Raw genomic sequence first — 27,131 nt, 5'->3', positions numbered from 1 at the left:
AATTATATAAATAATAAAGTGTGTACATATATACACACACACTACACTATATATATATATACACTATACTATATATTATATACTATATAATTCTTATGTATTATATATTTCATATATAATACATAAGAAAAAACTTATTCCAAACAATACTCACCCCTGGAAGGTTAGGTTAAGTGTGACTTAAAAGGTAAAATAAATTTAATTTAGGTAAAAATAATAGATTTTAGGTGACAGGATATTCTTATTTTCAACCTAAAGGAAATCTAAAAAATATTCTCTCTTCACTGATCTTAATAATGAAAAAATTACACCTCAGTTGTACCCTGAAACTCCTAAAAGTGATTTACTTGTACTTCCTTGAACAGAAAGATTCATGGGTCATATGACCAATAAATTAGACAAAACTCACTGTACACTGCAGTGTTCCCTGTGCCTGAGTCCCATGCCTAGTGTGGGTGAGACAAGCATCAGAGATTTGTTGAATGAATGAATGAACAAATGAGAGTATGAATGAAAGAAACGGGAAAACTATAGAGCATAGAGATGATGAAAAGCAAACACCAAAAGAGGACTATAGGGAAAAGCCCTCTACTGAACAGTGAGCATTCTGGCATTCCCAGAAAATGTGAGACATAATTGGAGTCCAATTAGTCACTGAAAAGAATCAGGCAAGAATGACATGAGGGCTGTCACAGGCCAGGAGAGTGAAGGGCCAGAAAGGCTGCAACTTGAAACATTACAAAGAAGAACAAGGGTGTTTCAGCCCTGTCTCAAACAAGACACAGTAAAGCAAGGTCTGAGCTCACCTAACATGGGGGAGACAAAGAGAAAGTGGGCAGTGTAAATCCTATTTTGTTTCCATTTTCATGAACACAAATGAATTCCAAGTGGAAAGAATGAATAAGCATAATGGAAAGAAACCATGCCCACACAGGCAAGGCGAATGCAGGCGCCCACCTACTTGGTTGCTTTCAAGACAAGAAAATTTCGGTCCCCATGGCCAAAATCTGTCTGAGGCCACTGCCATTTTGAGGTGTCACAAAAAGGGAAAATCTGAGTGAACTCCTACAAAAATGAAAACCAATCCAGAGGCACAGCAGCACATGGTGAAAGCACAGCCCTAGATCTCACCGATTAAGCTCAACGCCAGCACTGCTACTCATCTGGGCTGTGATATGGGCGACCTAGATAACTCTGTACCTCATTTTCTTCTTATGATCATGGGATAATAATCGCAGCCACCCAAAGGACAGTTAGATGAATTCCTTAGGTTAAAAACGAACCACAAGTATTTAATACATTAAGAACCTATTTTTCCAAGAGGGAAGTCGCCTAAATATGAAGGAAATAAAGGATAAAGAAATCATAACATAGTTTTCTAAGGGACTATGATATTATCATGTAATCTGAGGCTGCAGAAGATGGCTAATGACACAGGCAAATGCCATTCTTAGCTGTGACAAGAGTATACTTTATAAGGCAGTAAAAAAGTGGATATTATTTTGTGGGAAAAGGATTACAGATTATTTTTTTCCTAGGTTTTCTGCATCTCAACCCTAATAATAGGTATTTAGGCATAGAAGGGAGGGTAAAACAAATCAATATTATAGGCAACTTTGATCAACAACTAACCAGAATGTTGGTTCCTTATTATATTCCTTACTATTCAGAATGTTGTGGAGAGCTTTATTTATTTATTTTTTTTTAAGATTTATTTATGCATACAAGGACTGGGGTGAAAGCCAGAGGTGTGTGCAGGGGGAAGTGGGTGAGAGTATTCACCAGAGAGAAAGGGGAGCAGAACAGGCAGATTTACTGAAATGCACTGCTGAGGGAAGCAGCGGGAGAGACATGAGAGGCCTACTGGCCATGAGGGCTGCTCTCTGGCCAGCCAGGGATTGAACTCTGGCTGCAGTGGCTGGGAGTGGCTGGGGACAGCTTGATAGAGCTGTCTTTAACCCCTGTGCCAGCAGGGAGGCCCTGCTGTGGAAAACTTTAGAAAAGAATATTTTTTTGGAATAATTTCACTATGAGAAAATGATACTAAGAAAATAGAAAAGTGTGTGTGTGATGGGTAAATGTTGAATACATTTGCATGGAGAATGATGATGCAAACTTGGTCCATAACCAACAAACAGTAGGAGCCACACTATCCTCCTGTTTATCATCCTCTACCCAAAAGTGTGTATCACCTAGTAAATGGCACCACAGGAAGGGAAGGCATCATTAGCTGACTTTCATCTCTGCTCAACTGGAATCATCATAACCTCCCAAATGGAGGGGATAAGCAGGAACTCCGAACCTTTTTGGAACCACAAAAAGTTATAGCACCTGACTTTAGGAATTTGTTAAACAATTATCTATTGAATACAACTATGGACAGGGCACCATGGCAGAACCTTCAAGATATACTTCCCACCCTCAAGAAAAACTATCTCAGGAAGATGGGGTGGCAGGAATACAGTACAGAAGTACAGTATATGTATAGCCATGTGTTAACTGTTTCCCCTAAATTATCCCAAATTGTGAGGCTGGACAGACTTGGCTTTGATTCCAGTCTCACTGCTGTGTGATCTTTCTATGACTTCTGGGCAAATTACCAAACCTCTGTGGTTCAGTTTCCCTATCCGTAACTCTGATGACTAAATAAGCAAATATGATACATGCAGGTCTCAGAACAGGGCTTCAAGTTATCACTACCATCACTATTATATAAGATAGATACATTCAAATAACTGCTGAGAGACAAAAGAGTCACCCAAACTTGGGCTGCCCCCAACCTCTAGTGACATTTGTAATGGCCCCCTGCAGGGGGAAGAACCACAACAAAACAATCTGTCTTGATCCTTTTCATCTTCTCTAGTAACTCACATTCTTTTCTAATTTTGGTCTTTTCTTTTGGCCAACAGACTATCCGATGAGATACTGAAATAGTTCCACTTCACATTCTTTCACACTGTTACTGGACAGTATCCCATCAAACCAAATATGTTTCCACACATTAATAATTCAGGCTGACAACCAAGACTTTTGGCTTAATGAAAATTAAGGGAAGAAACTAAAGCTGGAAAAAGAGTTAGGGCAGGTTTGAAAGTCAGGGCCCAGAAGACATCATTTGATTCATTCAAATGTCAAGAACTGGGTATCAGCTGGGTGTTTGAGCCAGTAGGTCCCTTGGTTTCAGCTCCAGGGAGGGTGGGCCGAGTGCTGAGTACATGCCAGGAGGCTCCACAATGGTATTCAGACAGGCTCATCTCTGCATGGGACAAGAAAGTACAGAGGACCCTGGTGACTTCAATACATGAAACTTCTTTCAGTTCCTCGGGACATCTTTGCTCAACTGCCCTCTGGTGAGAGGCTGGCTGGCTTCAGAGGTAAGCAATATAAATCATCAGAAACAACTAGTTTAAAATGGGAACCAGCATAATTTCTCAATCTCAAAATTCTCAAAAAACTCCCACCTCAAAAACATTGTCAAGAAAAAGCTAAATATAGTATTACCATTAATGAAGCAATTCTACTCCTAGTCATACAGCCAAAAGAATTACCCACCCATAATTGTACACCAGTGTTAACTGCAGCACTATTCACCATAAGCAAAAGGTGGAAGCAACCTGTGTCCAGTGATGGATGAAATGATAAACAAAATGTGGTACGTACATACAATGCAGTATTATTCAGTCATAAAAGGAATGAAATTCTGATACATACAACCAAGATGGATCTTGAAAACATACTAATGGTGAAATAAGCCAGACCAAAAAAAAAAAAGAACAGATACTGTATGAGTCCACTTATGCAATGTTCCTAGAATAGGCGAATTCACAGAGACAGAGGTGAATTAGAAGCTACCAGGAGCTGTGAGAACTATCACTCAGTGGGGAAAGACTTCCTATTTGGTGTAGTAAACATTTTTTTTAATACCAGATAATGGTAATAATTAGAATGTAGTAAATGTTACTGAATTGTACACCTAAACCAAGGAGCAACTCACATGGTGCAGCAGACCTCTCCTGATTCACCCACTGCTCCCCTCAGCAGTGTATTTCAGTAGATCCGCCTGTTATGCTCCCCACTCTATCTCTGGTGAATCCTCTTACCTCCCACACCTCTGGCCTGTACCCCAGCTCTTGTATGCATAAATAATCATTTATAAATAAATAAACAAACAAACAAACAAATAAATAAATTAGCTAAAATGGTGAATTTTACATTATGTGTCTCTTACCACAATAAAAAATATTTTTAAGAAACTGTCAAAAGTAATCCCAGCTATTATAAAACAACCCACTCTGAAAGCCAAATGCACCCTTCCTGCAGTGTGCTGCTAGTGAAATGTGTGAGGCACTTATAGCAACCATTCTTAAAAAAAAAAAAAAAATAAGCTGCTTACATAAGGAACCAGTTGATAAAAATGAGAGCAATAAATCCTCTTTGCCAGAAAGACTTAACAGGTCAAGGAAAGTCACACCTACTCTTTTATTTATTTATTTTTTTATAGAGGCACGTTTTATTTATTTATTTGTTTATTTATTTTGTTTATACATGCACTGGGTAGTCAGAAGCGCGGAGGGTGAGAGAATTCACCAGAGCCAGAGTGGGGAGCAGAGCAGGCAGAAGGACCGAAGTACACTGCTGAGGGGAGCAGCGGGCGGCAGGAGAGGTCTGCGCGCCATGTGGGACCCTCGCTGGTGGCCGGGGAGCAGCCGGGGATCGAACTGGCGCTGCAGAGGCTGCGGGCAGCTTCGCAACCCAGCGCTCAACCGCTGCGCCACACCGGGAGGCCCACACCTAATCTTTTATCCTAAATATCAGATTCCTTGAAAAGAACCAGGAAGACTAAATAAAACACACCATGCATACCTAAGGCATAAAAACAGAGCAACTGATAATACCTGTAAAATTAAGGAAGCAAGAAAGAACAGCATTATACCTCTGCCAAATTCTATAATGGGTACCAGGGCACCTTGTTAAGAATCCAAGTGTCAACAGGTCATGTCAACACAAAGATGGTAAGGGAAGGCCCACTTGTTGAGTCACAGATTTCTGCAGATTGCACAGACTCTGGCCTGGAAGGGTGGCAGAGGCCTTTGTACTGCACTGGCCCAACAGTTTCAACCCAACCTTGCTCACCACTGACGCACTGGACTGTGAGGAAGCCAAAGGAAAGCTAGACATACTAGAAGGAGGGATCTGTATCTTTCTGTTCCTTATCACAGACCTTACAGCATCAGCCCTTTCATTTCCAGTTTCACTGGCCAACACACTTTTCAAGTGAAATGAGCATGGTCCAGAGTCATATACAAACATAAGCTTTCCTGTTTGGTTAACTGCCAATTCATACTTTTGCAGTTTATCTACTTGATTATGTCTATTATTTCCATGATTAAAAAAAAAGATGATACTAATAATATATAGCAAATTGCATATTATTTTTATTAAGTTGAAGTATGTTTTTTAGAGTTTTAAATGCTATATCATGTTTATGCAAAAATTGGTATTTTTATTACTCAAATGTTGTATTTCCTTTATGGTCGTGATTATCTTCCTTAGGATATTCTTTCTTAACCTAGAGTCATAAAGATTCTCACTATTCATTAATTTTTATTAAATAAATTTAAAAAGAGAACCTTTGTTTTCTACTGTTAGTGATTTAGTTGTCCTGAAATTGGTGACTGTGTACAGCATGCAGCAGGGATCCCATCTCTCTGCCCCCAGCCCCACAGGAATAATTTTTTTTAAGATTTATTTTATTTATTCATGTGTAAAGAACTGGGGTGTAGGCCAGAGGTGCAGTGGGTGGGGGGAGAGAAGTCACCAGAGACAGAGTGGGGAGCAGAACAGGTGGACCTACTGAAATACAATGCTGAGGGGAGCAGCAGGCAAGACAGGAGAGGGCTGCTGCGTATATGGGTCAGCTCCCTGGCCGGAGAGCTGACCACTCTTGTCGCAGTGGCTGGGGATAGCTTGATAGTGCTGAGACTTTAACCCCTGCACCAGCAGGGAGGCCCCGCCAAAGGAACAATCTTGGGCCTCAATGTCCTCAGCAATCTGCTGGGACTTGATACAATATCTAGCTCTAAAAACACCTGGCTCTCCTTTGGGATGCCTCGCAAGTCCTTTCGTATTTTTCTTTCCATCTTTGAAGCAATAAAATGCTTTTTCTAATTGGGGCTCCTCATAAGAATGCCTGCTATTTGGTAAAGCAAACCACTTCTCCACTTGTCTTGTTCTTCAGTTCCTGGATTTTGCTCATCTGCATTGAAATTAGGAACCATCTGCCAAGTCACACCAAACACTTAGACATATGGGTGTACCTACATTCAATTGAATGATACATTTGGTAAGATGTGCTATCTTCGCTATTTAAGGCTCTGATTCATGATCATGGGACAGCTCTTCACTTTTTTAGGTCTTCTTATGTTCTGTAGCAAACTCTTATATGCCAGGTAATCGAGCTAAATTTAACCTCTAGATATCTTCAAATTTTCATTATATTTTTAAGTGGAGTTTCTGTTTGCATTACATTTTCTGTTTCCTATTGTACAAGGACAATATTAAATTTTATATGTTAATCTCACATTATATCCACCAGTATAGAGAAATCTATTAATTTTTTAAAAAATCTATATATTTGTATAGAATTTCTACCTGGACAATCAGATCAATTGCTAATAGTCATAGATTTCACTTATTCAATGTTTTTATTCCTCTTTCTGTGTGCTTGTTTTATCACACAGTGATAACACTCTTGTGTGATTTTTTTTAAAGATTTATTTATGCATACAAGAACTGGGGTACAGGCCAGAGTTGTGGGGGGTGAGAGGATTTACCAGACAGCGTGGAAAACAGAACAGGCGGAATGACTGAAATACACTGCTGAGGGGAGCAATGGGCGAGACAAGAGAGGTCTGCTGCACCCTGTGGGAGCTCCCTGGGCGGGGATAGAACTGGTGCTACAGTGGCTGCAGATAGCTTCATAGTGCTGTGCTTCAAACCCTTGCACCACCAGGGAGGCCCTCTTGTGTGATTTTGATCTCCATGACAGGACTAATATTTCCTCATTGTGTCTGATGGATAATGTACATTTTAAATAAATACTCTTTAGGCAAGCAGATTTTCAGTACAGATTTAGTAAGAATTATATTGGTAAAGTTTGTTTTGTATTATGAGTGGAGAATTGTATTATTCTTTTTATTCTGGTAAGATGATTACTTTCTCACTTTAACCTCCTAGTATGTTTTATGTGTTCCTAGTCTAATGATTAAGCATCCTTGCATTATTATATAAATCAGCTTGGTCATAAGATTTTTTTTTTAAATGTTTAAGATAAACTAAATTTTATTAATATTTTGCACATACCTTTTGATCCTATATTAAAAATGTGAAATAGGACTATGATTCTGATTTTTTTCAAAGCTACACAAACATTACAAAATGAGTGGGAGGGTTTTTGTCCCCTGCCTAATTCTCCAGAAATTTACATAAAAAGAGAGATTTGCTCCTTAAGATTTCATAACGTCCACTGCAAAATTCCTTGAGCATTTCTGAAGAGATAGTAATCATTACAGACTCCATTATTTTTAGTTATTTCTTGAGGTTTTATATTTCTCTGAGTCAATTTTAATTGATTCTCTGTTTTTTTCCCAACTATCCTTCATTTCCTTAGAATTCTCTACCTAAAACTTTTGAGTGTTATCTTTACTATTCACAGAGCTATATACTTCATTATATCATATGATATATTAAATTCACATTGCATAGAAGAAATATTCTTGGTTTTCTTTGTTTCTAATAATAATCCTCATAGTTCTCTCACCACCACAGACCAATGATCCATTACTACAGTCCCTTGTGCTCTTCCCTTGCCTGTTTTGATCACTCTGCAAACCCCTCCCCTGCTTATGCCTCAGAGCTATGGTCACCTTTCAGGTTTTGCATTTTTTCCTGACCCTTTGGTTACTCAAAATATAGCATGTTAAGTGAAATCATCCAATATTTATCATTTTCCTTCTAGCATAATCCTTTCATTCATTTGCATGTTGCAGTCCAATTTTCCCAGCACCATTTATTGAAGACTATCCTTGTTCCAGTGTATATTATTGACACCATTGTCATAGATTAGATGACTGTAATTGTGTGGTTTTATTTCTTGGCTTTCAATTCAATTCCATTGTTCTCTACTACGTCTGTTTTAGTTCCAGGACCATGCTACCTTTATTATTATGGATTTGTAGTATAGTTTTAAGTCTGGAATTATAATACCTTTGTTCTTTCCCTTCTTAGTCCGAAAAGCTTTGGTTATTCAGGGTTATTTTATGATTCCCTATGAATTTCAGCAATATTTGTTCAATTTCTTTGAAGAATGTCATTAAGACTTTTATTGGAATTATACTGAATCTGTAAATTGCTTTGGGTATTATGGCCACTTGGACAATGTTGATTCTTCCAATACATGAGCAGTAAATGTCTTTTCATTCCTTTGTGTCTTCTATTTCTTTTAACAATGTTTAATGATTTTCCTTATATAAGTCTGTCACCTCCTTTGTTAAGTTTATTCCCAGGTATTTGATATTTTGGGGCATGACTGTAAATGGAATGGTTTTCTTAATTTTTTCCTCTTAAGGCTGACTGTTTGCACACAGGAAAGCTAGTAACTGTTGTGTATTGATATTGTAACCTGCTACATTACTGAACTTGTTTACTATTTTATTTTTTTACATGAATTTTTAAGGGTTCTCTGTACATATATAATCTTGTCATCTGTAAATGATGACAGCTTTACTTCTTCTTTCCCAGTTTGGAATCCTTGCCGAATTGTTCTAGCTAGGACTTCCAGTATTATATTGAAACGCATTGGTGAGAGTGGCCATCCATATCTAGTTTCAGATCTTAATGTGAAACCTTCAGTTTTTAATAATTGAGAATGTTATGTTCCTTTCATTCTACATTTTTCAAGGGCCTTCATCATAAATGGATGTTGGACTTTATCAAATACTTTCTCAGCATCTGTTGATATGATCATATGGCTTTTATTTTTCTCTTTATGTATTGAATTGCATTAATTGATTTTCAGATGATTTTCAGATGTAGAATCATCCTTGTGTTCCTGAAATAAATCCCACTTGGTCAGGGTGTATTAACCTGTTGATGCATTATGGACCTCAGTAAGATTTTATTGAGGATTTTGGCCTCCATGTTCATTATGGAGAATGGTCTGTAGTTTTCTTTTTGTATACTGTCTTTGGCTTTGGTATTAGTGTAATATTGGCTTCATAAAGTATCTATCTAGTAGTATTTCATCTTTCTCAATTTTTTGAAAGAGTTTTGGCAGGACAGGCATTGTTCAACTTTGAACCTTCAGGAGGACTTACTTGTGAAACTATCTGTTCTGAGCATTTGGCAGGGGTGTGGCAAGAGAGGGCTTTGATTACTGTTTCAATTCACTGCTATTATTGGTTTGTTCAAGTTTTCCATTCTTCCTTATTCAGCCTTGGGTTATTTTATAATTCTAAGAATTTGTCCATCTAATCTAGATTGTTGAACCTGTTTGTACATAAATGTTCATAGCAATCTCTATTCTCTGGATTTCTGCTGTGTCTGTTATAATTTTTGCTCTTTCATTTACGATTCTATTTGAGTTTTCTCCCTTTTTGAGAACCTTGCTAGAGGTATGTCTATTTTGTTTGTTTGACGAACCAGATTCTGGTTTCACTGATCTTTCGGACTTTTAAATTTCTATTTCATTTATTTCTGCTATAAATTTTTTATTTCCTTGCTTATACTAGCTTTGGGTTTTTGTTGTTGTTCTTTTTCTAATTCCTTCAGATGGGAGATTAGGTTGTTTCTTTGAATTCTTTCTTGTTTCCTGATATGTGCCTATATTGCTATATACTATCCTCTTAATACTGCTATTGCTGTGTCCCATATGTTCTGGAAGGATTCATTACCATTTGTCTTAAGGTAATTTTTTATTTCTTCTTTGTTTTCCCTATTAAGCCAGTGGTTTTTCAGTAGTGTCTTTTTCATCTCCATAAAATGGTGGATCTCCTTGCTTTCTTTTTGTGGTTAATTTCTATTTTGATATCTTTATAATCAGAAAAGATACTTGGTATACTTTCCTCTTCATGTATTTGTTACAATTTGTCTTGTCACCCAGAATATGGTCAATAATGGAGACTAGTCTGTGTGTATTTGGGGAAAATATATATTCAGTTATTTCGGGGGGTGCAGTTTTCTATAAAGGCCTGTTAGGCCAATGTGTTCTAGGTATTGTTTAGGGCCTTTGTATCCTTATTTATATGCTGCCTTGTTGATCAGCCCATTGGTGAGAGCAGGGTGTTGAAGTCTACTACATACATATTTTCTCTAATGTCTATTTTCGGAGAAAACCCTAATTGTCTAAGGTATTTTGGTGCTCCTCATTTGATGAGTATACACTGATGAATGTTATGTCTTCCTGGTGTACTGTCCCCTTGATCATTATATAGCGTCCATCCATGTCTCTTATCACCTTTTTTAGCTGGATGTCTATTTTTACCTGATATAAGTATGGCTGCCCCTGGCATCTTTTGGGTGCCATTTCCTTGTAAAATTGTTTTCCAACCATTTACTTTCAATCTCTGTTTATCTCTGGAACTTAGATTGTTTTCCTGGAGGTAGCAGCAGGTTGGATTCTGTTTTCTAAGTCAACATGCTGCTCTGTGCCTTTTTATTGGTGAGTCTTAGCATTGACACTACTGTCACTGTGTTCACTGTTTTGTGGTTCTATTTAATTTCTTGTTCAGATCCTCATTTTCATACCTTTATTGGATTAGATTCTAAGGCTCCTTGTAACATTACTTGGGAATGGGGGTTTAGTTGCAGTGAATTTCCAAAGTTCTTATCTTTCTTCATATAGAAAGGAAGCTTTACAGGATGAAATATTCTTGGCTGGCATTTTCTGTCTTTATTTTTTTTTAAGATTTATTTATTTATGCATATAAGAACTGGGATACAGGTCAGAGGTGTGGGGGTGAAAGGATTCACCAGAGAGAGTGGGGAGCAAAACAGGCAGATCTACTGAAATACACTGCTGAGGGGAACAGCGGGCAAGACAGGGGAGGTCTGCTATGCCATGTTGGTTAGCAATCTGGCTAGCCAGGAATCAGACCCGTGCTGCAGTGGCTGCCAATAGCTTGATAGCACTGTCTTTAACCCCTGCGAAACCAGGGAAGCCTTGTCTTTATTTTTTTTTAATTATGTCACTCCATTCTCTTCTTGTCCATGGTGTTTCTTCACAGAAGTCTGATGTTAGCCTAATAGGTTTTCATTTATAGGTTATCTGTTTCTTCTCCCTTGTCAGCTTCATTATTTTTTCTTTGTATTGGACTCTTGGGAGCTTTACTACTATGTGTCTTAAGATATGTTGGTGGGGGCCTCCCTAGTGGCACAAGGGGTTAAGATGCAACCTATGAAGTCATTCACAGCCTCTGCAGCACAAGTTCGATCCCCAGCCAGGGAGCAACCAACATGGAGCAGCAGACCTCTCCTAACTCGCCCGCTGCTCCCGTCAGCAGTGTATTTCAGTCAATCTACCTGTTCTATTCCCCACTCTGTCTCTGGTGAATCCTCTCGCCCACCACACCCCCTGGCCTATACCCCAGTTCTTACATGCATAAATAAATAAATATTTTTTTTAAAAAAAAGATAGGTTGGTATCCTTTTAGCTTCCTGTGTGTCTATTTTCATTTTCTTTTCCAAGTTTGGGAAGTGTTCTTCAATTATTTCATTGAATAGCTTTCTCACTCCTTTCTCTCCCTCTTCTGGGATTTCTGTGACTTTCATATATCCTTTCCTCATGGTGTTAGATAATTCTCAAAGTGTTTCTCCATTCATTTTCCTTTATCTTAATCTCTTTTTCTTTCCTGATTCTTTTCATACCCATGTCCTCAAAATTACTGGTTTGTTCTTCCATATTGTTTATTCTTTTTCCATGGCTTTCTATAGAATTTACCTCCTCCATTGATCTTTTTATATCTTACAGTTCTCTTTTTTTCTTATTTAAAGCTTCAATCTTGATTTTCTATTTGTTGATTATGGATTTTATAGCATTCCTTTCCTTTTCTCTATCTTCTTGTGTATCTCTGATCAGTTTTTGTGAGTTTTGCTTGTGTTGTTCAGATTCTCTCTTTTTTTTTTTTAAAGATCCATCTATCCATTTATACGAGCACTGGGTACAGTCAGAAGCCGGGAGGGTGAAAGAATTCACCAGAGCCAGAGCGGGGAGTAGAATAGGCAGAGTGGCAGAACACACTGCTAAGGGAAGCAGCAGGCGGCAGGAGAGGTCTGCGCACCATGTGGGACCCTCACCCAGCAGCTGGGGATGGAACCGGTGCTGCAGAGGCTGTGGGCAGCCTTGCAGCCCAGCGCTCAACTGCTGCGCCACCAGGGAAGGCCCTCTCTGACTTTCTTAATTATGGCAATTTTGAATTCTTCATCCAACGAGAACAAAAATCTTCCATGCCAGTGTTATTAGGTTCCGGAGAGTGATTTTCCTTCTGTGGTATACTGTTCCCTGAAGGACTAGCTCAACCATTTGTATTTTTCTTTCCCTCCATTTTTTGTTTGTAGGTTGGCCTGGGGTATGGGTCTTCTAGGTGGGTGTCCTGGGACTGCTGGGGCCAATGAGTAGCTTGCACTCAGGCATGGGTAGTTCGGGCAGGTATTCTTAGGCAATCTCTAGGTAATTTGTTTTTCAACTGGGTCCGGCTTTATATAAGATTTTATTTTTAGAGTAGTTTTAGGTTTATAACAAAATTGAGGGGAAGGTACAGAGACTTCCCATATGCTCTTCCCCCAACATCTGCATGGCTTTTCCCATTATCAAATTACTTGCCAATGTGGTGCGCTTTTTTACAAAGGATGAACCTTTATTAATACATCACAATCACCCAACATCCAGTTCTTTTAGGGTTTGATCTTGGTGTTGTACTTTCTATGGGTTTGCACAAATACTTACAATATTTTTTACGATTCTAAACACCCTCTGTGCTCTACCTATTCATCTTTCCCTAGCACCACACTGACAACAACTGATCTATTCTACCGTCCCCATACTTTATTGTCCCAAAATGCCACACTTGGACTTACAGGGTATGTAGTTTCTTTAGATTAGTTTCCTTCAACTAACAATATGTATTTCATGGCTTGATAGCCCATTTCTTCTTAGGTTTGAATATTATTCCATTGTCTGGATATCCCCCAGTTTATCCATTTCCCTAATAAAGGACATTTTGGTTGTTTCCAAGTTATGCAATTGTGAATAAAGCTGTGTTAAGATCTGTTGGCAGGTTTTTGTGCAGACATAAGGTTTCAATTTGTCTGAGAAAAAGAGCAAGGGTGAATCATATGGTCAGAATGTTTAGTTTTAGAAAAAACTTCCAAAAGTTTTCTAACATGATTGTACCATTTTGCATCCTTACCAGCAGTGAATGAGGGTTTCAGTTGCTCCACATCCTCACCAGCATTTGGTGTTGTAATTTTTTGTTTTTACATTTTGGCATAAATTTATCTATTTTCTCATATTTTCACATTTACTAGTAGAGAGTCACAGCTTTCCTGTTTTGCTTTTAATGCTTTAACATGTATGTGTGGTTTTCCAGTATATCTTTTCTCTCCTGAGTATCCTTGATAGAGGTTTACAGTAACGAAACATTTTATGTAAGACTAGCTCTTGGGCCTCCCTGGTGGTGCAGGCAGTTGAGCACAGCGCTGTGAAGTTGTCCGCAGCCTCTGCAGTGTCGGTTCGATCCCTGCCGGCCTCGAAGCAACCCACCTGGCGAGGAGACCTCTCCTATCTCGCCCACTGCTCCCCTCAGCAGTGTATTTCGTCAGTCTGCCTGTTCTGTTCCCCGCTCTGTCTCTGGTGAATCTTCTCACCCTCCCACGTATCTGACCTGTACCCCGGCTCTTGGATAAATAAATCTTAAGAAAAAAAGACTGTCTTTTGATTTTGCTTATGTCTATTTTTTATCATAAAAATAATTATCTTAGTCTTTATAATTACTTTCTTTCACATTTCTTACTCAATTTTCATTTTTGTAATTTCAATTTTTATTCCTTTTAAAACTTAGAAACTTAAATCTTGAAAACCATATAGAAAAAATAATACAACCTTTAACCAGAATATATTCATTTTTCATCCAGTTCCAAATAACTGTGTTTTCCTCTTTAACTAATGAGTGAAATGAGGATTGTTACGTTCTCACACATATGTTTACATGTTTAGAATTTCTATTGACTTCTGATTTAATCATACCAGGCCAAATAAAGTGGCTTACATGAAATAGAGTGCTTAAATTAGTGGACCTTCCCATATATGAGCAGCTTTTTAGAAGTTACTCAGATTGTAAAAAACAATCAAGAGTCTACTCTGCTGGGTTCAGGATTCTTTGTATTCCTATTAATTCTAATCTTTTAATACTGTTAAAGATATTCTACTATCTGATTTGATATTTTCTATTCTACATTCTTTTTTTCTTTACAGCTTAATTTTTCTCCCTTCTTGATTTTTTAAATTAAATATACATTTATTTATATCTTTTTCTGCTAGTTTAGAAGCTATGGATTATATACATATTCCTTTAATAACTACAGTCAATATTACAGTTGTTCTTAACATTTTAAATACCTAATTAAATATAATATGGTCCTAAGTTATCCTCTATTTTATTTCTCCTAACTGGGGGCCAGGGAAAGGGATAGGAAGATGTGCACTACATCTTATGATTTAATCACTCACTGAATGACCCTACTCTCGAAACACACACACACACACACACACACACACACACACGCACACACACAAATTCCCAATGTATTATTATAATAAGTTTTACATTAACCTTACGTTATCAATTCATAGAGAATTAAACTTTTAGACACTGCATCCATTTCTCTACACACTATTGCCTCTTAAACTCAATGTTTTCCTCCACATTCACATTTCTTCTTTCTAAAGTATAATTTTCAATAATTCCTTTGGTAAGGATAGCTGGTAACACATTTTCTCAAACTCTGAAAGTTTTACTTTGATTTCACTAGTGACATGTTGGTATAAAGTTCTGGATGGATAGTTATGTTTCCTCAGCACTTTGAAAACATCTGGCATTACCTTCTGCCATTCACTGTGCCCAAGTCGGCTCCTAGTCCAGTGATTGTTTCTATGTTAGGAAATCTGTTTCATCCCTTCACATTTTCACTGTCCTCCATTTTATTAAATAGGCTAATGCTTTTTGATGTGGACTAATTGTCATCCTTCTTTTTAGTTTTTTGGATAAAGCTTGGGGACTGTCTTTCTTTAGTACTGCGTAATCTCAGCTAGAATCTCTTCAAAACTATCCCTGCCATTCCTTCCATGTTCCTTTCTTCATGATTATGTAAGAATGTATCTAACAGCATGTCTGCGTTCTCCCATGTCTTTGTGCTAGGGCCAGGGGTGTCCAGTCCTTAATTCTCTTCAAACTGAATCCAGCATTTTTAAAATGCCAGTAACTATATATTTCATTTCCACAATTTCTAATAGACTCTTTTTCATACCCACCTGTTGCCACCACTTCACTTCCTCCACTGTTTCATAGTCCCTTGCCCTCTATTACAGACATTTTTTTGACCATTCATCTCCCTGAGCATTACACTCATTTCAAAGCTTTTGTCAGGCTTTTTTTTTTCCCTTTTTTACTGCATGTGATCTAAATGGCAATCTGTTGATTTTTGTAGCTCATTTCTTAGGAAATTGCTTAATGTGTCTGGGAATGCTGATTTATAGGCAGATTTGTTTGGGTGGGCTGTACTTTGTTTCTCCTTTCCACCATCTCCCCTTACCCCCTCCCTGTGTGGTGGGGGCTAGTACCTTTATGGAAGGCTAAGAGGCTGAGCCTGGGTGGCCTCGTTGGTCTGAGTTAGCCGTGGCTACACTGACAGGCACTGTTTGGCCATGAGCTCACACTCCCTGCTTTCTGGGGTCTTTCAGGAGCAAGAGAGCCCCACCTATTAGGTCAAAGGTAGTAAGCATGGTCCTTACTATTGCCTGGGACCTGAGTTGCCAGTCCTCTGGGAACATTAGGTCTGTAGCCTGGTGGACAAAGGGTCAGCACTGCTCACTGTTTTGTCCCGTGTCTGCACCAGGCTGAGTCCTCATGGTGTTCCTGCTTTACTGCTATGTGTGTGGAATTACTGAGGGCTGGAGCGGAAGACAGTCAATATAATGGGTGGACCTGAAAGTATGACTGATCTGGGAAGTTGAGTTCAGTGTGGAAGGGTATTTTATTCATTCCTTCAGTGTTCTAACACTCACTTCAACTGCTTGCTATGAACTCCTCACCAGAAAAGAGAATGTTTTCTTCCACATTAAGCCTCTTCTATCTTCTGTATCACAAATTTCCCCTAACGACACTACCCGTCATTTTATTGATATTATGGGTTTGATGTCTATAAAACACCGAATATACAACCTAAAGACACAGGATAAGACATGCTTTAAAAAGGCCTTTTAGTGTAATATTTTTTCTAACTTTTCAGTGCAGTATTAACATGGATTTTTATGTGAACAGTGATACCAAAAACCTAAATTATTTTAGTTTAAAGGAGACTATTTATAAGCAATAAAATGTAGTGAGCTGAAGTTTTCCTAAGTTTCAAAGCTAATATTAACAAGTTGATCCTCTGTCACTATATCATCTGATTTAAAAATTTTCTGTAAGATAACCCTAAATTTATGCCTGACCCAGAAAATCCTGACTACAAAGAGAGAAAGAAACAAAAAGAAAATCCTGCCTGCTTTTACAAATATTCTAATCTTGAGAAATTTTCTCTCTGACATCCTGGTCAGCTCCTTGCTTTCATTTTTGTTGATTTTCATCCTTTTTCTCATTAAGCAATTTAAAAAAATCTGATTATCCAATTCCTATAATCTCTAGAGCCTACAATTTCTTGTACTTAAACTCTAATAATTCCAACAGCTAGCCATGTGCATGTCTCCTATTCTTATAGTCAGTCTAGCTCCTGGCTAAGGTCCTCATCCTACATAAAAGCTGCATTTATTAGAACTAATATAATAATCCTTGCTTCTGTGAATTCCTTATACTTCCCATAACTAGAAAGAATAAAAGGAATTATAGAAAGACAGAGGATTTCTGAGTGCAGATACATCTAAATTTGCTTAAGTGCAAGAATAAAAGCGCCAAATCAGGAGGCTTTGTCTAAGAGAGAGCCCTCAATAGTGAGGTCAAGTTGTTTTTAAGTAGACTCCTGAGACAGCTGATAGGAAATGAATTTTGAAATACTGCTCGCTGATATTGGTTAACTTAAAGAAAATAGATGAAATTATCATAGCCAGGTATTTTTTTTTCTTTTCTTAGAATTTATTTTCCTTGAAAACAAACAAACAAAAAAGAGCCAAATTTAGAATCTTATTATATCAGTATGCAGAGCTTCTAAGACTACAAAGTCCTGGCACACTGCAGCGTCATAGCTGGGAGGAAAGGTAGAACCTATCACTGTATTTTTTGTCATTCCTTACCTTGGTGATTTGTCAACCGGTCAGACTGTGCTGGGAAGCCAGGTCCTGCCAGCTCACGTGCACTATGGGGCGAGGTCTGCTCCACCTGGTCCTGAGAGGCAGGGACAGAGAGGCTCTGGTCAGAAGCTTTCATACGTCCCTACCCACTGTCCCTGTCATCCCCTTTCTCCTTCAATTCTTGATTGCCCTTCACTTTATGTACTTTTTTTAAGTTTTAAATGACAGCTGTTTAAAATATTCTCTAAAAGGCAACTTAATCATGAAAAGGTACAACTTGCTTGGCAAGGAAGTTAGAAGAAAAGTTATTCCTGGTTTTTTTGACTTAAATTGTTTTTCTCAAACAGCAATTCAAAAAGAATTATTTTCAACTGCTCCAGGGGAGGAAGGACTGTAAATAATTAGCATTCCACTGAATATACGCATTTTCTGTAACTACTACAGGTACCCAAGCCCTCAGCAACATGATAGTTGTTACTGATCACTTGGAAACTGGCTCCCTCCACAAAGTATAAAGGAGCCCAGTGGCATTTGTTAAACATCAGGCTTAGGACAAACTTTTCAGGCAAAAGTTAAAAGCAGTAATGTTATGATTAAGGCTACAACATCTTTCTGGGATGAAACAAGACTTTGAAAGGTACATTAGATGTGGGAAAACAAAACAGAACTTTTTTTTTTAAAGATTTTATTTTTATTTTTATTTTTTTTATTTATACAAGAACCGGGGTACAGGGCAGTGGCACGGGAGGGTGAGAGAATTCACCAGAGACAAGAGTGGGGAGCAGAACAGGCAGATCTACTGAAATACACTGCTGAGGGGAGCAGCGGACAAGACAGGAGAGGTCTGCCTCACCATGTGGGATTCTCCCCGGCCGGCGGAGATTGAGCCCGCGCTGCACAGGCTGCGGACAGCTTCACAGTGCGGCGCTCAACCACCTGCGCCACCAGAGAGGCCCTGAATATACACGTTTCTAACAAAATATTAGTAGTGGATGATTAACAAAAGGTTAACAACAAGGGTTGATATCAACTTCTCCTACCGATCCAAGAAATCTGTGGCATGAATCTTGGTAGTGGGTCATCTGATTGAAATCAGATCACACAAATCTGGAGTACAAATAAAGAAGCTGTTACCCCACATATTTTAAAAGGTCGAGGGACCAGCCTCCAGTCACCCAGGCCCCATATAGTCCTGCACTCTGCGGATGGCCCTGCAGGTGACTACTGGGTGTTTTCTGTGCACACTCAAAAGTCTAAGTTCCATCATCCACACCATGTACACTAGTGAGAAGCAAAGCAGACCCATAACATACTATTCAGAAGACAAGTAACTTTCAAATCTAATTTAAGGCAACCTCATCTAAATATTGTCACTAGATTTAATAAATAAAAAAGTACAAGATGTCCGGTAAAAATATAACAGATAAAACATTATTTTCTTTTTGTATGTGTCCCAAATATTGCATAGGGCTTATCCAAAAACTCAACAGATAGAAGCTTCAGACAGAAATTCTATTCTATTAATAACCCAAGAAAGATGTAATAATAGGAAAAAATGATGGTGTTTGTAAAATAAAAGGCAAAATACCAAGGTGGCTGGGAAAAGCTAACTACCATGGTATAGAAAATATTCCAGACAGTGCTAGGAGGTCAGATGCAAATGTGCAACCACTCTTCATAGGCAAAAAATGGCACTCTGCAGGTTCAGGGCAGTAAAACTTGGGGGAGTAAAAGTTTCCTCACTGCTGCCTTGATTTCCTCTCAAAGCTCATTTTGTTTGCCTGGACGGGTTTCCTTTTCCAGGTTGGTGAAGAGTCCCTTTAGGGACAGGACAAGCAGGGCACTATGGCTCTGGGCCAGCACGATCCAAGCCCACCACCTCCTCTGTGGGGTGAGCCTCCCTGAAGGTGCTACCAGCAGCAATGCCTCTTGAACCATAGCCCTTACTGTTCTGGGAATGGCAGAACCTGGAAAAGGGAAGCCCTGATGCCCTTCAATTAAAACTGTGGTCACTTCACTATTTAGTGCTGGACCTTTCCAAACCCATGTGGCTGTACAAATACATTCCAAAGTCAGAAGCAGGTACCCAGTGGCTCAGGGGCAAAAACACCTCTTTCCACCACCCATAAAGTGACCCTGTGCTAAAGAGCTCACTCAGCTTGCCAAAGACCTCTGAATTGGTGGGGGCCCAGTGATGTGGCAAAGATAGGAGAGGGGAAACTGAGGGCTGATTCTCTAGCTAGGCAGTGTTGTTCCTATAGAAATTTCTTCTCTGAGCCACATTTCAGGGGTTGCCTTAAATGTTCCCCTCTTCCAGTCTTGTCCTTCATGCTTCTTGCTGGCCCCAGGCTAAGGCACCAACCCAGGTGGTTTTTAGTCCCCTTGAGTCCTCCAGGAAACTTCCTTAGGCCGCAGAAGGGCATCTGCTACAAACAGCTGAGTCCCCTGCCCATGGAGTGGCTTTCCTGTCCTTGTTCTGCTGACAAAGAACCAAAGTGTTAAAATTGACACATAGAAGGTGACTGGCTGGCACCTCAACTTCGTGCATGTAGCATTATGGCCTGAGGCCTGCCTGTGAGGACAGCAGAGCCCCCATGCGGTCAGACTCACCTCGAGGATCTGACAGAAGCACAGATTCCCAGGCCAAATCAACTGTAGGGGCGGGGCATGGTCTGAGGGCCTTGGTGTAGGAATGTTTCAGTGGTTACCTTCCCAACTGTTCTTCCTCTACTCCAAATAGACTTCTCACAGCCTGTGTGCTCCCCTCCTGACTCTGCCATTTTGTCCTGACACCACTATCTTCAATGTTCATGAGGACCCACTCGTCCTCAAGGCTAGTCCCAAAGTAGCATTCTGGGGCCTTTCTCTGACAGTTTCATTGAAAAAAAGACCTCTCACCACCCCCTTGCCCAGCTGTGCCACATTAAGTCTCTTCTCCCCTCAACACAGGTCCTCCCAGAATCATTCTCTCCATCCCATCCAGCAGCCTCACCAGGATTTGGAACAGGAGGCCTCTGCATCTCAGGGAGGGGTGAGGATGAAGGCTCCAAAGAGGAAGAAATGCCACGGGATGTGTCACCACTGTGTACCACCAACCTGATGTGGCCCAGAGCAAAACAAGCTGCATTTCAGTGGCACAGAAAAAACTCCCAACAGCCAGAGAAAAGCATCCCAATGTGGCTTGGGTACAAAACAAGACAACAGGTGATTCCCACAGATGTGAGGGGTACTTGCATTCTATGACAAGTAAAGCATCTAATAAATTATTTTTTTTAAAGATTTATTTACTTATGCGTACAAGAGCTGGGGTACAGGCCAGAAGTGTGGGGGGGTGGTGGTGAGAGGATTCACCAGAGACAGAGTGGGGAACAGAACAGGCAGACTGACTGAAATACACTGCCGAGGGAGCAGCAGGCGAGGCAGGTGAGGTCTGCCGCACCATGAAGGTAGCTCCCTGGCTGGGGATCAAACTCATGCTGCAGTGGCTGGTGATAGCTTCATGGTGCTGAGACTTAACCCCTTGCACCACCAGGGAGGCCCGCATCTAATAAATTCTGACCTAAGCTGCTGCCACACAGGGAGATACGCAAGAGGATTATGGCAGTCTGAGCAGTTACCTTATCCCCCAAATGAAACAAGGCATGCATGGGCAGCAGCCAGAGGAACCACAGCACAGCATCTGCCAGGCAGCAGTAGAGCATGGGCTGGACAGCACTCTCTGGGCCCTTCCTAGTTTTCTACTTGCTGGTTAGTCCTATGGCTTTAGGCAACTTTCTGCATTTTTGCACTTCCTTGTGGTAGAATGGTGGCTTTATAGGTAAATTGTAAGGATTAAATCAATATGATATAAACAAAAGGCTTATCCAGTGACTGAAGCTGCTAAGTGTTCTGTGAGCAGCAGAACTAACACCAGTACTAAATATAAGTCAGTGTAAGAGATAGGAATAAAGGCACAGAAAGTACCTTTAATAAGTCTGCTGAGGGCCTCCCCAGTGGCCTAGTGGTTAAGTCTCAGCACTCTCACTACTAAAGCATGAGTTTGATCCCCTGTCAGGGAGCTAACCCACATATGGTACAGCAGACCTCTCATGTCTCGCCCTCTGCTCCCCTCAGCAGTGTATTTCAGTCAATCCACCTTTCCTACTCCCCACTCTGTCTCTGGTGAATCCTCTCACCCCCTGTACCTCTGGTCTACACTCCAATTCTTCTACACTAAAAAATAAAATAAAAAATAACTCTGCTAAGACAGACAAAGGTCGGGCCTCCCTGGTGGTGCAAGGGGTTAAGCACCGCACTATGAAGCAATTCACAGACTCTGCAGCATGAGTTCGATCCCCGGCCGGCCAGGGAGAAACCCACATGGCAAGGCAGACCTCTCCTGTCTCACCCGCTGCTCCCCTCAGCAGTGTATTTCAGTCAGTCTGCCTGTTCTGTTCTCCACTCTGTCTCTGGTGGATCCTCTCACCCCCCACATCTATGGCCTGTCCCCATCTCTTGTGTGCATAAATAAATAAATCTTTTTAAAAAAAAAAAAGACAGACAAAGGTCATTAACAGAAATAACTGGACAAGGGTTTTCAAAATGACTTTGACAGATGAAAATATTCTATCCTTATGCAGAACTACCCAAACAAATAAATCACAAACAACAGTGTGTGAGCAAATGTGGAGGTAACAAGGATGCCCACCTGAGGGTGCAGTTAAAACAAGGCCAGGAGGGCTTGCTGGGAAAAGACAACACTTCCCTCCTGCTCCCAGGAGCCCCAGGGTCTTCTTCAAGGCCATTCCCTCCAGGGAGCTTCCATCTGTGCCCCACCCTGCCTGGTGCACTGGGGAAACCACTGTAGCCCCATCTCAGATACAACAGGCAAGGCTTCTGAAGATCAAAATGTGAAACACAAACACACTTTACCAGACACATAACTGTCACATAAAATACAGTTATAAAATAAATCGAAATGCACACCCATAAAATTGCCACTTTAGTGAAGAACGAACTACCCTATTATCTCCTGTTTTACACTATCTGCTATTCCAAATGGGGGATATATCATCCTACGATCTCATAAATTCCCTCATTTGCCCAATACCTACTTCTGTCACCTACATATAGATCTTACTCTAGACTTTTAAACATAGACAATCAAGTGCTATAATGATTTCACATTTATCCTCCCCAAGGAGGAAACATATAATGGCTCCCTTGTATTAATGCAGATATGGTAGGGTTTCTACTGCAATATCTGCAGTCTAGGCATGGTGACAATTAGGTGAATTCTTATTTCAATTCTTTTTTTTTTTTTTTTAATTTATACAAGAACCAGGGTACAGGCCAGATGTGTGGGAGGGTGAGAGGACTCACCAGAGACAGAGCAGGGAACAGAACAGGCAGACTGACGAAATACACTGCTGAGGGGAGCAGTGGGTATGACAGGAGAGGTCTGCCGTGCCATGTGGGACCCTCACCGGCCAACCAGGATGGAACCAGCACTGCAGAGGCTGTGGAGAGCTTCACAGCGTGGAGCTCAACAGCCTGCGCCACCAGGGGAGGCCCCTTATTTCAATTCTTTAATAGGTGTCATCATTACCCCCATTCTGACGGATGACAAAAACAAAGGAAGGGGACAAAGAGAACAGTTCCTCACCATAGATAAATATCATGTGTGATCTGACAAGGAGATCAGTCTTTAACCAGCACTGTGCTGTAGGCAGCAGAGAATCTGTCACTCTACTAGCCAATGCAAGTCACCAAAACATCAAGGACCTGGCAAAGCTACAGTATCAACACCCCACATTTTGTTAATGTAAGTTCTACAAATTGTCCCTTACATAAATAACATTCATGATAAAAGAGCTAGAGTCTTTTTTGCCCAAAAGAGTCTGGCCTCTTTAAATATAATTCTTTATATCTACATAAGAACCAAAGAAGCAAAAGACTTTTTTAGCAAGCTGACACTAAAAACAAATCACAAACTTAGATTCACCTGCTTCCAAGATCCTGAGAAGAAAGGAAAATCACCCCATGCCAGCCTCCATATCTAAGAATGAGGGCTCCACTTTTATTTATGTTGTATTAATGTAATTTGCTGACTCCAACATGTAAGTACCCAGACTTCCTCTCATCAGAAACCAAAATACTTTTCTCCAAAACATTAAGGTGCTAAGTTTGGCAGAGACAATACCACTGTATAGAAAACCATCAAGTTTTCACTAAAATCTTACTGTATCAGCAATATTGATCTAAAAGGACACACTGTACTCAACACTTGGATACTTACTTCTACATAAATACCTCCAAGTGCCTCTATTATTAACATGATTATTAACATGATTAGTGCCTCTATTATTAACTAGCAGATGATTCCTCACTTTCAATTTATTTACCTGTCCTGGGACTCAGAGGAATGTAAGCATCCATTTCAGTTTTCTAAAGGGAGGGGAAGTTGGCTATCTTTAAATTTTCTAGCAGTTTTATTGAGATGCCAGCTAATTAACACAAATTTTCATCTGTTGAGAAGTGTACAATCCAAAAAGTTAGCATAATTACAGATCTGTACATCCATCACAATCAAATTTAGAATGTTTCCAACCAAGCACCCTACAAAAAAACTGATGCCCAGTCTCTGTCAATCTTGACAAATGAATGGTTTTTCCAAAACAAAATGCTTTTGCCAAGTAAATTTTGCTTCTTTCTTTTGACTTGGTATTCCCACATCAATAAGGCAGCTCAGCCTAATGGTTACCAGCACCAGCTCTGGAATTTTTTAATGAGTAAATAGCTAAGTGATCTTGGGGAAGACACTAAATCTCCCAGTGTGAAGTCTCTCACAGAATGTCATTACGTTAAGCATTGCTCAGTAAAAATTGACTGTGCCTTTACTGCTACCACCACTACTTCTGCTTTTGCTGCCACCTCTATCGTCACCTCCTCCTCCTGAATTACCTCCACTTCATCTATGACTTCCTCCACCTTCTATACCATCACCTTCTCCTCCTGTACCACATCCACCTCTGCTTCCTCAATCTCCTGTACTATTACCACCTACTCCAACATCACCTCCATCTCCTATATCATCATCCTAACTCCTACATCATGATCTCCTGGTATCATCTACTCCCTTCTACCAAGTTACCTTCTTCATCAACGCCTCCTCTATCCAACTCCTCCACCATCACCTCCACTACCTCACTTTTTCTAATTCTTCCATCTCTTTCTCCATCACCATCACTTCCCCCAACCACTCCATGACTCCATCTCCATTTTGTCCATCACCAACATTATCATGAGGATACAAAAATGGGTCACCTGGGATGACCTCTAATAGAGCAAACTACTGTGAGTATAACATGAAGATTTAGTGAATATATTTTCTTATTTCCTTCTAGTTTTACTTTTCTGAAGTGATTCTACTCATAAGCAGCAGTTGCTAGCACGGTTTCTGAGACTAGCATGCAGGTGCAGGAATGCTCACCCAAGAAGGGTGCTCCAAAGCAGCTGGGATCCCATATTGTACACCAAGAGGAACCTTTGTTTGTGGATTTACTCACTGGATGTTTATGAGGAAATTAATAGCAAATAACAGAACAAAATGAACTCACAATGAGTTCAGAGGCATAAATTCCAAAAGTGGCCTTTTCAACCTGCACTCACCTGTTGGTAAAGTGGAAAACTCTTGGCAGACAAACCCCACAAGGCCTTCGTCCTCTACTAGAATCTTGGTAAAATAAATATTTACACTGTAATTTTTAAATCTAGTTACAGAAAACAAAAATTAAAATTCCTAACTTCCCCAAGAAGTTATGAACAACTTGTTACCCATCTTCACAACATCCCTGCAGTCACAGTTGTCTGTGCTTGGGAACCCAAGGACTATAGGCAAGAAAAGGGTGGTGGCAAGAAGATGGCTTATACTTACTCTCCTTGCCTCTCATGAAACTCTGCTTGTGCCAACTCTGCATGACGTTAGTCTCCTAACTTTATGAGGAATGGCTCTATGAACTCCTCAATCCATACCAGTCAGGCATTCTGCCTCCCCGACTCTGTCTGATCTAGAAAATCTTACCCAACTCCTTACCAGAGATCAAAGGAAATAATCAGGTCTTCTATGTCTAGGTCTTTCATTATAGCTATAACTTAAAACAGAAATAACGTTAGCAAAATCATTATCTGACTAAAATTCAGAACTAGGTGTAAATAATAACAGAGACCCAGTTTTGCTACAAGAAAGGGGCAGCTATTACTCAGAGATGTGGGTATGGAGGTCAGAGGTTGGGAAACACCAATAATTTATCATTTGCACAAGTTTATAACAGGTCTGTATCTTAGGAACTCTAATAAATGGTGAGGAATTCCCACTGATGTAATTTTTGTGGCTCAGAAAAGGAACCATTTCAAGTCAATTAAATTCTAAGTAATAAGAAATATAATGTCACACTTGATTCAGCAATGACATGAGTGTTTCTTGTTCCACTAACTTTACTGTCCATTCTTGTTCATATAAAGCTGAAGGTTTTCCAAAGTTATTAACTTACTGATTTTAAGCACAACTAGTGGTCTCCATCAAAGCCAAAAGCCCTCTTAAACAATATAGATATTTTGCCCATCCTATGGAATCTTCTTAACTCTAGAGAATGGTCAAGATGCAGGAAGCAAAGAACACTGAGATTTTCTCAAGCTTCCTCAGAAGAGAACCCACACCTGGGGTTACGAGTTCTCACCAACCCATAAGGCCATGTGCCCACATAAGCGGTGTCTGAGTGCCAAGTATCTCTTCTCTTTCTTCCCCTAGAAGAATCCAGTGATTCAAAGGCTTCTCACTTTTCTCACGACCAGTCACTTAACCCCACACAGCTGCCCAAATACTCACTGTAACAAAACAGAAGAGCAAACACAACCTGATACATGATGTGAACAATGATGGCCTCCAGGTATATTAAGCACATTTGCACCAGGTAGATGACAAGCCCTGTGGTTCTCATTCATCAGCTTCTCTTTGCATTCACCCTTGGAGGAAGACATCACTATTTAAGGTGGGCCATTTAAAAGATGACACAAAGCAAGCACAGCAGCAGCAGAAGCAGTATAAAGCAGGACATAAGATCCAAGGGCCTCCCCGTTGGCGCAGCGGTTGAGCTCTGGGTTGCGAAGCTGCCTGCAGCCTCCGCAGCACCGGTTCAATCCCCGGCTGCTCCCCGGCCACCAGAGGAGGGTCCCACATGGCGTGCAGACCTCTCCTGCCGCCCACTGCTCCCCTCAGCAGTGTACTTCGGTCCTTCTGCCTGCTCTGCTCCCCGCTCTGGCTCTGGTGAATTCTCTCACCCTCCCGCGCTTCTGACTGTACCCAGTGCTTAAATAAGTAAATAAATCTTTAAAAAATAAAAAATAAAATAAAATAAATTAAAAAAAAAAAAGATCCTGCTTATGTCCATAAGGACACATTTTCCACTACCCACTCAGTTTGTGCTCTGGGACCCTCCCCTCCCTCACTTGTGAAAAGGAAAATGAATTAGAGACCAAAACATTCAAATGTATGAATAACATTAATTTGCTAGAACAGTCAGAAAGAAACACAGCA

General features: G+C 40.1%; 1 protein-coding gene across 2 annotated transcripts in view; it reads right to left on the bottom strand.

The window, feature by feature from the left end:
• GRB10 (growth factor receptor bound protein 10) overlaps nucleotides 1-27,131 on the bottom strand; it is a gene marked incomplete at both ends in the record, with an annotated part of 127,733 nt that overhangs the window by 85,171 nt on the left and 15,431 nt on the right. For both annotated transcript variants that reach the window (XM_084248367.1, XM_084248366.1), the window contains one exon: nucleotides 17,561-17,651. In XM_084248367.1, the coding sequence (XP_084104493.1) occupies nucleotides 17,561-17,651 (91 nt within the window). The remainder of the gene's footprint in view (nucleotides 1-17,560; nucleotides 17,652-27,131) is intronic.

This window comes from Talpa europaea (genome assembly GCF_964194135.1).
Source record: "Talpa europaea genome assembly, chromosome: 11".
NCBI classification, from domain to species: domain Eukaryota; kingdom Metazoa; phylum Chordata; class Mammalia; order Eulipotyphla; family Talpidae; genus Talpa; species Talpa europaea.
Note: the sequence above shows the minus strand (reverse complement) of the source record. Positions and strands in the feature narration are given on the sequence as shown.